Raw genomic sequence first — 13,002 nt, 5'->3', positions numbered from 1 at the left:
TAATGTAGAATCATGGCCACATTAAAATTTAAAATTTTAAGAGCAGAATTGTTAAAATACCAGAGGTGCCAAAGAAATGTATACAAGTGAACATTTTAGTCAACATTGCTCAAACAGTAGTTCGCCGTAATCAGAAGTGTCTGGACGCTGATGGCAACCACTTTGAGCACCTCTTGTAATTGCAGAAGTCAAATGTGACTCGTATTTATCTTTTGTTATCTGTATATATTGAGTACTACAATTGTAATACAGTTTTCCTTTTTTGAAATGTGTATACATTTTTTGGCTCCCTCTGTATATAATGCATGTGTGTATGTGCATGCATTTCATGCACGTATTCAGGTACAATAGTTATATGGCACAGGAAGCATGCCTCTTCCAGGCAATTCCACTTGGCAAACTTGCTGGCATTGCACCAAGGACTTCTCTAATAATTAGAATTTTAGTCAAAGGCTACCTGGTGGCGGAAGGGTATGTTAAAGGACAACAGGAAGAAAGAGAGGTTGCAAGAGAGAATGACTAGCAAAAAATGACTTCTCAGATAATTTTTTCAAAAAGGAAAGATGGTGGGTTCAGGGCAGAGAAGGTGCGTGGAAATGGCAATGCCCTATAGACGAGAAGACGGAACTGTGATGTGATCAGTTCTAATGGAGTCAGAGGCATAATTAATACAAGACATTCAGGAGAATCAAAATTAAAATAATCTAAGCGAAAGCTCCATTACAACAAAAGCCACACAAGGTGCAGCTTTAGTCACTGACAGTTTGACCGAAACAAGCTCAGCAACAAGAATCTTGAAGGTTTTGTTGTATTGCCTCAAACAAGGAGCCACCCTCCGCGTTCATTCCACCTCTGAAGTGGCCGGGCCATGATCCTCACCCCATGAGGGTCATGCCATGGTCTCATTTAATATGTGAGACCTGTTTCATAGTCACAGTGTTATGAAGCGTTGTTTAGCAATAGATATGATTTCCCCTGCAAACCACTACGTGGAATAGAATGACAGTAGCATTTTCATTTGGCCGCTTAGGAAAGACTTTCAGACACAGCACGAGAGCAGGGGCTGTGGGCTTACTTCCTGCTGTATTACCAGCCCCAGGAACAGCGTCTGGCACATAGTAGGCAATCGATAAACAGTGGTGGAAGGAGAGTGGCACCAGTTGGTGTACTCTAAATCAAAGTTAGGAACGTGTTCTTCTTCCATAATTATTTTTTCTAAACCAGAGTGGCAATGTGGTTCAAGAGCACAATCCAAGTAAGGAAAAAAGAAGAATACCTAAGCATCTTGTTAATAAAAAAGTTTCATTTCCATATACATAGAAAAGCAGCCTGAATGGGAAGGTCAAATGCTTCTTTAGCAGGTTTCTCCTTAAAGCCAGGTGCTATTAATAGTCAAAAGAAATGGGATTTTCAGGGGGGAAAAAGAAAGACGGTTTTCAAAGGGAGAAGAAGAAAGGTTTACTCTTTAAACCGGTAGTAGCCCATTTACAGGTTTCAAAGTGACCTTCTTATTCCAGCCACCCATCTGGAGAGCTGGAGAGGAGAATGTAATCACAAAGGGAAACAAATAATGTAAACTATAAAGGAAACAGCTGAAATCAGTTTTCTGCACTACCCTTGATTAGCTATTTTCCAGTCTTAAGAGCCCGAAGCAAAAAGAACTAAAACAGCTATAAACAATGGATGCTTTGAAATAGGCTCTCTTTCCATGTCATGCAAGAGGAGATGTACCACATGTCAGCAGTAAATATCCACACGGAGGGTCAACTGGAAGCTGTGACCATCTTTAGGGAAGGAGAGACAGAAAAAGAAATGGCTTATTGGGGATTGATGTGTTTCTTAAATACAGAACCTCTGCCCTCGGGGTGTGTGCTAGTTAAACAACTAAGCTTGTTTGGATTTAAACAAGGGTGGTGGTGGTGGTGGTGGTGGTGGTGGTGGTGGTGGTGGTGGTGGAGGCGGGAGGGTAGGGGAGAGGAGAGAAGTAAGTTTCCTGTCTGAAAAATGACAGTACAGAGTCAGTACTCAACGAGAAAGACATGGTACTTGAGTCCATTCGTAAGGGCAGCCATTGAGGTCATGTCTGTGGAGGCAAAGAGGAGGTGTGTGAGCCAGACGGAGGGGAGACGGACCTCTGCCAGGATCTGGCTAATCTGCTCCCAGAACCCACTGTACCTGGAAGCAGAAGTGTGGGGTCCTCAGCATCTCTCCCCTCCCCCCGGGAAAATGAATGGAAATGTTAAAACAATGGGACATGCAGCAAATGAAAGTGTAGAGGACACCAGCCATCTTCTTTTCTGGCTCAGACAGCAGAGAAGAGAGAGCACTGTCTCTGAGAGAAAGGCCGGGGAGTTGTTCTTTCCTCTCTTCCCCAGTCACCACGAAAACAGAAAGCTTTTGTCAGAGATCAGAAAACTCTGACTCTATTGGATTCACTTTCACTTTTGGACTTGGTTGAGTTTGCTGACCAAGTAATTAGCAGATTGAGTGTTGGGGGGAAGTTGGGAGCAGAGGAGCTAGTTAACTCTTTCTGGCCATTAGGGCTCTTTTAGTACATTATTATAATGCAGAAACAGTGGTGGCTTAGTGACTGGAAAGAATTCAGGACTCCGTCTCCAGTAATAATTTATGGGTTGGAAAAATGTGACCAAAAAAGGTCACTTACTTAAAAAATAAATAAATAAATAAATAAAAAGAAAAAAAGAAAAAAAAAAAAATATATATATATATATATATATATATATATAGAGAGAGAGAGAGAGAGAGAGAGAGAGAGAGCTAAAAAAAAATGTATACATATTTTAAGAAAGGGGAAAAAAAACTATTAAAATTGTAATACTCAATATATACCGAAGTCACGTTTGACTGCAATTACAAGAGGTGCTCGAAGTGTTTACCATGAGCATAATTTTAATACATTTTTTTCTTTCCTAAAATGTGTATACATCTTTTTAGCACCCTCTGTATGTACTGAAAATAGCTCTAATAATATAAGAAAAAGAAAGGTATACCGTTTGATCAGGCTTACAACTACATTTTCCTTCATTTTTTTTTTTTTTTTTTTTTTTGTAAAAGAGTAATTTTATAAGATGAAGAGAAAAGGGAAGAGATTAGCTAACAAACTCAGCTTTCAGCCTGAAAAGTCATGAGAAGCAGCAAGAGAAGGAAGAACTGCACCGGAAGGCCACAAAAGGAGGAAACCTGGGAAAGGAAACAAACATCTGAGAGGTTGCTTCTCGGCAAATGCAGAGTTAAATCTAATGCTGGAAAGCAGGCAGAAGCCTCCCAGGCATCTGGCTGAAAGGTTTGAAGATCATCTTTGGTTGAATAATTCTGCTCTGTTTCCATTGTTTCTTAAAGGATATTTTTCACCAAATTAAAATGATGCCTTCAGGGGTCATCTCTCCTTGTTACTTTCTCTGGTGGGCACTTTCACAATTACCAGGGATCATGTAACAAAGCAGAAAATAGAGTGTGAGTGTGTGTGTGTGTGTGTGTGTGTGTGTGTGTGTGTGTGAGAGAGATTGTGTGAGTGTGAACTCCTCATGGAGAAGTACTCTTAAAATGTCTTCAGCAGTTAGACTAGGAGGACCAAGCAATAATACTTCTACTACTGAAAGAATTTTCCTATTGAAACAGAAAAACGTTTGGTCTGAAGGAGGCCAAGAGAAAGCCAGGGCCTGTTACCTGAACAAATCTCGGGCCACGTCCTCCTCATTGACGGCATATCCCTGGGGATCATCTGTAAAACTGAAGCCGGTGCCCACCTGAAGGTGAAACAAGTAAGCAGAAATAAACACAGAGAAACACATGCTTTGGAGCCCCATAGAGAGAGACAGCACCCCGGAAGGAAATGGACCCATTCCAAAGGCTAAGCCCCTGACCTTATATTTGGCATCAGGTACATGCACGTAGTTATCCTCACAGGAAGACGCTGCCTTTCACCTATTTCCCCACCCCTTCTCCAAGCCCTAATAAACTATCAGCACCAAACTGTGCCCTGAGGTCAGTGGCTGAGCTGTCCTGATTCCACAGAGGGGATCCTGCCAGATGTTGATGGAAGGTTGAGGAATTCACCCTTCCCTGCCCCTGGTACAGTATCAAAAGACCCAAAGTTGTCTCCTCTCTGCAACCTGGAGGGTGCACTGCTGTCCTGTGAAGAAGGAACTCTAGGCTGGAGAAAAAAGACTGGTGTGTGTGTGTGTGTGTGTGTGTGTGTGTGTGTGTGTGTGTTTTCATTTCCTTATTGTGACAAAAATGGCCACTAAGCCTTTTCATCTTCAGTACACAAGAGGCTTTAGAACAATTACGAATTAGTTTTAAACTAACATTTCCTTATACTGAGAAGTTCATAGACAACTAAGTTGTAAACAAAAGAAGAAGCTTCTACTTATGTTGGGTAAATCATTTGTGTAAGGAATGCACCGCCCACTAGGTATAATTTTTTTTCCCCCAGAACACCCAAGGGAACAGGACATTTAATACGCAATTATAGACTAGGAAAGAGGATGGTTGACAAAATGTGGGGTTGGGGAGACAAGAATGTTTGGACTTTCCCCCCTCTATTTTCCTGTTTTCTCTTTGAACCATCTGGGAAGTGAGAGAAGTTAGAGAAATTAGGGGGCAAAGACACTCCCAATCTGCAGAAGCTGACTCTAAAGTTACTCTCTTATTCTGCAGCTTATTGGACTCAGCTTCCGAAGCACTTGCCGAGAATTCTGCTTTTTGTTCTGAGATGAGGCATTCTGCTCACTGTGATAAGTGAAGGAGACCAATTCTGATTTTTCATATCTAGAATTCTATTTGAAATGTTCGGAGTCCTGACACTATATAATAATAACCCATGATGTGGGGAAGCCATATCATCAGTGGAAAGAAATGCATCCCTTATCCTGGATGGTATAGTTTTATAAGATTAAAAATGAGGCAGGAGGGAAAGCAGCAAGTAAAATTCCCAAACTCAGATATAATAATACCTATTAGAGAAACTAAATCTCAAAAAAAAATTCAATCGATTACATTCTATTTTAGGAAGACAAAACCTGAATCTCTACTTCCTCCTCCCTCCCCCCATTTCATAAACGTACTTAATAAAGAGGAAAGAGACAAGCGAGGCTAACCCTGACATTGCCAGGACCATCAGATACTCACTGGATTATCAATGTAAAGCATGGAGAGCGTGGTGGTCCAAGAAAACTGTCGGGTGTGCACTAGTAAAACAGAGAAGAGGTTTGAGAACGGGTGGGGGAAAAGCATCCCATTGAATTCTATTGGAAGGCCCAGTTCTGATCAGGAGCCCCACACGCCCACCTGTCCTCACCACATCAATGCCCTCCTTGTGTCTGACATTGCTTTGCCCTCTCACCCTGGGGAAGAGACACCAGCACCTTTTCCTTCTCCTCTCCTCGCCTTCATTTTTCCCCAGACCCAGAGGGCTTCTACATCTAAGATGAAGTTTGAAAATAAAACCCTGTGCAACTGGTTCGTGTAGGACACCCACCAACAACCCACGTGATAAACCATCTGTCCCATCCAACGACTCATCCTAACATCCGGTCCTCCTGAATCCTTGTTCTCCCACCCAGTACTGACGAGAACAACCTCCACAGACTCGGCACACATGGTTTTCTACTGAGTCATGAACGGGTTCACCCTTCAAATTCTAGCTCAGGGAAAGTAAACAATCCCTACCCCCCACCACATCCCCCCCCAAAAAAAGACAGAGGTAAACCCGGGTTACAGCCAGATGTGGCTCCTTCTCCGTTCCCTCCTTCACCCCAGCCCCCACCCACAGTATCTTGCTTCCAAGATATCTGATCATTTATGTGACGGAACCATACAGTGTTCAGCTCGGGTGAATAATTAGGGATGTAATTCCACCCATTAGGCCCACGCAAAAAGGCCTGCCCCAAAGTAATAAATGCCACCTGTTTGTGTAAGGCCAGATTGGTTGAGTTAGCAGCAGACGGCGAGGAAATAGCTTCCCCCCAAATTTCAAGGGTGAGAGCAGCTCAGCCAGGATGCTCGCCCTGGGGGCGCCTCCTTCTTGGGCACACATTGCCAGAAAGCTATGTTTTTATAACCTGGAACTAAGCTATTCCTACTGGTTCCGTGTACACTCTAAATTATCTCTGGAGCAGATAACAGGTTCAGACGATAAATTCTCCATGCGAAAACAAAGTCCAAGCAATACTTACGAGTCATGTTTTGTGTGACAACATAAGGTCCATGTTCCACAAAGAGTCCAAACATAGATGAAACTCCCGGCCCACCCTGCAGCCAAAGAACTACTGGCGCTTCCAATGGATCTCCCTGGAGGGGACAGAAAGGGCAGTGATCACACAGAGTGCTAAGGCTGCACAATATACCCCAGAAAACACCCAAGCACACTTACTTACCCAAATCCTCTGTGTTTCCCAGCCTTGAATAAATCTCATAATGGCTCCCCAGACCCTAATGACCACTCTCCACTACAAGCAGAGTACCGGTGGCCATCTTTTGTTGTTTTGATTAGTATTTGCCTCATATCCTGGGGTCCACCTTGTGCTAAGTCTTTTCTCGCCAATGGCCAGACAACCCGTTGAATGTAGCAACTATGCCTTCCTATGCCCCCAGACACCCAGCATACTGCCTAGGGCTCGGTCATATATATATATTTTTAGCTGTTTAAACTTTCAGCGTCCTTTCCCATATGACCAACATCTTCCCAAAGAGGCACAACAAAAAAACCCATGTCCTCAGTGAGTTTGTCCCCTTCACTGAGAGCCCAAACAGCCTTTCTGGTTTTATTCACTAAGAAGGTGCCCACCGAGACAACAGAAAACTTCATTCAACACGGGGATGTTAGCCATGCAAACAACAGCAATAAATGGATTCATTTAGGAGACGTGGGAGATGTCAACAAGAAAAGGTCATTGGCAGTGGTTGGGATGCTGAAAATTAGCTTCTGGCAGTAAAGTGTCAATGCTATCACTCTCAACGGAAGAGTGTTTCTTTTTTTTTTTTTAATTAGTTTCAGGTGTCAATGGAAAATTCTTTAATTCTTTCATTCAACACATATCTATTGAGTTCCTCATACCGGTCGGGTACCATGCTAGGAGAAGGTACACAGCAGAGGAGTGAGTGAAAAAGAAAACCTGTCCTCTTGGAGCTTACATTTTCATGGGGAGTACAGACAATAACTAAGTAAATAAATAAATGTGACAACGAAAGAGTGTGGAAAGGACACACTCAGAGAGTGATGGAGGGCTGAGAAAGAGAGGGGTTCTCTTTAGACACGGTGATCAGGGAAGGACTCCATGAATCCTGAGAGCTGAACTAAAACCTGAAAGCAAAGAAGGATCCAGCCATGACAAGAGCCAGAAAACACTGCTGGAGACGGAGAGGAAATGCCGGGGAAAATCCTCAAGGAAAAAGAACCGGGTATGAGAGCAGTGAGGGCAGCGGTTGCCGAGCCCAAAGTGGCTCCTCCAGGGCAATCTCAAAGAAGCTCCACCTGGCCCCAACCAGGCTCACAGCGGGACGTGACAGTGAACCCTCGGCTCATATCATGTTCAGTCAGCCAGGCTCGGCAAGCGAGGATCCCATTGCTTCAGCCCAGAACAAAATCCTGCAGCCTCTTACTTAGCTCAGTCATAGAGACAAATCAGCGTTTCATTAGTAAGTCTGAGAGAACTGGCCCCTCTGCTTAGATGATGTGAGCAGGCTGTGGGCAGAAGGGAAGACTGACCCAGGAGGGGATGTGGGATGCCACAGCCGCAAACCTGCAGGACGAGCTGTCATACAGGGTTCTAACCATGAGGACAGAGGGTCTAGAGGGATGTCTCTTCTCCAGTCATGAAAAGTCAGACATGGAGTCCTTTAGCAGCTTGGGAAAGGGGCCGAGGGGGCCTTGCTGAAAAAGGAGGTGGTATGAACAGCCTCCCTATGGGGGGGCTAGCTCTGGGGCCCACTCTCCAGCATCAAGGAATTAAATGAGATACTATTTGTAAAGCCCTTGGGACAATGCCTAATGCATGATACAAGGACAATGGGTATAAATGGTTATTATAACTAAGGAAACAGGTGGCAAAGGTAGGAACCCAGGGTGAGACTAGGAACTTATATCAGCAGGCCTATGGCTCCCAGAGTCAGCACAGCACAATGGATAAGTGTGTGAGTTCTTGCACTGCCCTAGATTCACATCTGGGCTTGACTGCCTACTAGCTGTGTGGCTTTAGGCAAGTCGCCTAAGCTCTCTGGGCCTCAGTTCCCTCACCTGGAAAATGTGGATCATAGTACCTCTCTCATGTGGTTGTTGGGAGAAATGAATTAATAAATTACTTTGCATATAGCCCAGGGAGTGGCTTATAGCACCTATTCTGCAAATGTTAGCTATTGCTATAATAGATAAATACTAGAAATGTATTGGTGGTTTTAAGGTAAACCATCTATAAATGAGAGAATAGGAAAGGTGGGTCATTTGGTGTTTTTCCTTGCTCCTCTGGCCGACATCTTCCCTGGTTGGTTTTTCACGAGTTAGTCCTCTTGCCTAAAATGTCCATGAAGAATTCAAGAGGACTAAGGGTTTGTTGTATAAGTTGACGCAGGAAAAATTAAAATCAGAGAGCCTTTTAAGGCTGCTGCCGGGAAGCCAAGAGAGCCCTGCAGTTGGTAGCCAAACAGGTCTGCTTCTACCTGGCCACGTAAGAGCTGTGGGATCCGGGCCCTCAGTTTCCTCATCCATCAAATGGCAGTGATGCCCACCTCACAGGCTTGCCTGAAGGCCCAAAAGAGAAAGTATGTCATGAAGTTGCAAACTCTACAGTGCTGAATAAATACAACCAGCTTCGCCCTGACCTGCCTGGACCCAACTGTGTGTATTTTGTTTGCATAAGTGATTTTTTATCTCCCCTCAGATCCCCTCACTTGCTATTCAATACCCCTGAGCAGGACCACCTTGCAGTTGTATTGACTCAGCAGTAGGCACATATTAGAGGGGGAGAAACAGTGGAATCTGGATGGCAGTACTTCCAGCCTCCCAGAACATGAGATACTGTGGGTCCACCCATTCCAGTGGACACCCCCCCACTTCTTCCAAACGTGTACATGAACTTCTAGAAGCCCCAGTGCGCTACACACCAGCCAGTGGTTCTCAACCTTGGCTGCCTATTAAAGCAACTTGGAGAGCTTTTTTAAAAAAACTACTGCCTAGGTCCAAATCCCAGAGAGTCTAATTCAATTGATCTGGGGTGAGGCAGACATCAGTCTTTTTTAAAAAGCTCCCAGGTGGTTCCATGTGCAGGCGGGGCTGAGAATCTGCAAGGGCGATGGCGAGTTTGCCCTCTTGCTGCCCCAAGCCCTCTGGTCTCCACCCTATCCTCCCCTTGCTTTTCATGTCCTTTCCTGTGACCTGGCACAAGGATGGGAGCTCCCAGCTCAGAAAAATAGCCTGACCCTGAGAGGCCACACTACAAAGTCAAGTCAAACACCTCGGTGCCAAACATCTTTATTATGCAACGTGGAAGCCCAGGACACTGCATTCTTGGAATACTTAAATAATAAGAGATCTGCATATACACCTCCAACCTCAGCTGACCTTGTTCCTCAAATGTACTTTCCTGAAGGAGGTGAATGATCTCAACGGCCCTTGAACAAGCCCATTTTTAAAGCAAACTCCACACACACACACACACACACACACACACACACACACATCTTTCTACTTTGATGAGCCAGCCAACCAACCTGTGAACTGATACGACCCTTATCTGGAATGAAATGCAAAAATCAGATGCTGGAAAATAAAGGTTTACATGTTCCATGCTAAAAACCCAAGAGGTAGTTAGTTATATCACAGCATGCAGACTTTTATAATATAATATGACATCATAATGTCCTGACATATAACAATAATTATGTCAAGAAGAATGGCATAAAGTTATTATGTGACAATTCCTAGGGTGATATTTCCAGTAGCCGTCAATTGTGAGAATGCAGCCCTTCTCCCACGCTCTACCCCCCACTTAGGAAAGAATAAAGTAAATGCAACATCCTGAACAAAAAGTACATTGCAAAGCTTAGTATCAAGTGACATGAGAAACAACTGCTTTAATTCATTTACAATTCTACACAATTTAGGACTTTAAAAGTATTTGTTATTTTGAAGCTATAATTGAAGAGTGTATGAAACGAGATATAAGACATTTATTTTTGTCAAAAGTGTTTAAAATTTTCCTTAAAACTTTTTACATTATAAAGAACGTACTTATTCTTAATTTTTTTCAAAGAGGGTATAAAGAAAAATCTCCCTTGCCCCACCAATCCTATTCCCTAGAGATGATCATGAGATGTTTAGATGTTTAGTCTTCCAGATTTTTCTCTGTGCACCATATATATATAATACGTATATGCATATATATATATTAGATATTATACATGCTATATACATAAATACTTTTTATTTTTCAGAAATAGGATCAGGCTATAAATAATACTCTGTATTTGCTGTATTCACTTAACAACATGTGGAAATCGCTTCACCTCAGTACATATCATCATCTGAATTGAACACATTCATTTAACAAATAACATAGACTACTCCTAGGCACTGTTCTAGGGCTGGGGATGCCGACCAGCTCCCATTCGGTAGGATACCAAATGATTAAGAGCATGGATTTTGGCAACAGACTGCTAAGGCTTGAGTTCCAACTATGCTATTTTACCGCTGTGTGACCTTGGGCAAGTTACTTAACTTCTCTGTGTCTCAGCATCTTCTGCTTCAAAATAAGAAGAATAATGTCTATCTGATATGGTTGTTGTGCAGAGTCAAACAGTTAATATGTGCACAGCCCTTAAAACAGTGTCTGGCACATTTAGTTAGCTCTGATTCTTTTCTGGTGAGGGAGGAAGTAAATAAGTAATTAAATAAATGGGTGATATGAGAGAGTAATGAGGGACATAAGATTGAAAAAGAAGGCCTCTGGTGACAGGCAACATTTGAGCTGAGACCTAAAAGATGACTAATCCCTCACTGATAAGCATTTATATATATTTAATTAAAAATAAAATAAAATCTCTATAAATGACACAGAGGTGTAGTGAGAACTGATAATCAGAAAGAAGGGACAAAGAAATTCTAAATATAAAACGAATCCTAAATACTTAAGTGAGAAGTCTCTGTAGCAACAACAAGTCCCACAAACCAGCACTTTTTGTTGGTGAACAAGAAACTACTGCTTTGTCTCAGAAGCCCTTTGGGTTCTTCTGGTGACCCCTGGTGGCCAATTCACAAACTTGGACACGCCTTCCTCGGGGTTTGCTCCCAAATGAACAGCCTAGGAGTCAGGTTATCTAGTCCGTTTTTTAGAATCACTACGGAAGGAAATTTCACAATTTCTCACATTAGCACATCCCATTACTTACTCACAATGATGGTGGAAACTCTACCGTATGTCTCAAAAGACGGTCATTTGAAGTAAGTGAAACATTTAGATGCTTTAGCATGCTGTGCATAAAAAGATTCTCAGAAACACCCTTCCTTTCTTCCTTTCTCCTTGCGTCTAAGTGAGCCTAGTGGAGACTCTATGTGTAAACTAAATGGAACTAAACTAGAACCCTCCTGCCCGACTGCTCTCATGTGGACATGTCCTCCATGGATAGCATCCCCTTATGCTCTGAGTCTCCCTTTCCACCCTGCCCCACCCCCATCAAACCATACCCATCTTCTGTTCCATCCTTCTGGGCCCTCCTCTCTGTGACATGGTAGAGATAACCTTCTCCTGAGGCCTTACACATATCACTGAGGCAGTAAGTTCGTATGCTGGGTGGGGGCCACTCACGACTTGTGTATTTCAGTACTCGCCAAGTACCATGGTTGTATTTTATACAGAGGACTTATTGGAATGACACTAGGGAATCTTAGGTATCTCGATATGCATTAGGGAAACATTTTCTGCCAATGGCCAGGGCCGGGTACATACTCCAGCTACCCCCTTCTTACCACCCCCAATAAGGTACCTCACACTTTGTAAGAGAAATAGCAACTAAACCACTAACGGACCCAAATCAATGGTACCACTTAAACTGAGAAGTGCAATTAGTAAATTAATTAAGGCTCCCTTCCCACGTCTATATGCAGAGGCTGATCATTTGTGTGGTGTAAGTAATGTGTTCTATCTTAATTGAGGTCATTAGTACCCCAAGTAAATGTCTTGAGATTCCCTCACGTATGTTTGAATGGACTCCCATTTTGCCACCCAGATCCCCGTTCAGCTGATACTTCAGCTACTGCACTAACGCTGTAAATGAAGGCAGGACTTCTTACGAAAAGCAATTGGTTTAGTGACCAGATTGTTAATAGGTACCTAATACCATTTTAATTCTACACACATACTCCCAACACATACAAACTACTTGCTTAAGACATTCTGTGCTTTTCGGAGGAATTTTAGTTACAGTAGTTGGTGTTGACGACTCACTAAATCTTCCTGTACTATGATTGTTGCCACCGCACTACCAATGGAAAATGAACATTTTCAAACTTTCTTCTGTTTTGAGGCATCCTTACATCACTCTAAGTTCCCACTGACTCTTAAGGGAATTAGGCACACACAGGTTTCTGCAGAGTTCAAATATGCTGATAGATGGAATGACCTGTAATTTATCATTTTTAGCTACTTTCTTCTTGTTTTATCTCACCTACCTTTTATTCTTCTTGATCCCTGAGGCCATGAAGTACATAGTAAAGAGAAGATAAACAGTGAAAGTTCAAAGACAAATGTCTGTGACCTCCAAATCTTTGCTGTATGACAAATGGATTTGTAGCCATCTGTGGTGACACATATTTTAAGAGATCTGTCCAGCACACACCCCTTTCTCTAAGAACTGACTCTCCATTTATTTATCAATAGAAAGGGCCCACTAGGCATGTTGATGTCACATGACCCAGCACCGGCAGCCTTAGCTGATTATACTAAGAAAGAACACCTGACCCAAACTGGCCCATCACACTCTGCCCCTAGG

General features: G+C 42.9%; 1 protein-coding gene across 2 annotated transcripts in view; it reads right to left on the bottom strand.

The window, feature by feature from the left end:
* Positions 1-13,002, bottom strand: part of CPVL (carboxypeptidase vitellogenic like) — a 112,022-nt gene that overhangs the window by 63,066 nt on the left and 35,954 nt on the right. For both annotated transcript variants that reach the window (XM_088797676.1, XM_088797677.1), the window contains exons 4-6: positions 6,198-6,312; positions 5,152-5,210; positions 3,688-3,767 (exon numbers count right to left, since the gene is read on the bottom strand). In XM_088797676.1, coding sequence (XP_088653802.1) covers positions 3,688-3,767; positions 5,152-5,210; positions 6,198-6,312 — 254 coding nt within the window. The remainder of the gene's footprint in view (positions 1-3,687; positions 3,768-5,151; positions 5,211-6,197; positions 6,313-13,002) is intronic.

Source organism: Rhinolophus sinicus, chromosome 4 (genome assembly GCF_057876585.1).
Source record: "Rhinolophus sinicus isolate RSI-liver-muscle chromosome 4, RSI-T2T, whole genome shotgun sequence".
Lineage (NCBI taxonomy): Eukaryota > Metazoa > Chordata > Mammalia > Chiroptera > Rhinolophidae > Rhinolophus > Rhinolophus sinicus.
This window is presented reverse-complemented; position numbering and strand designations above follow the sequence as displayed.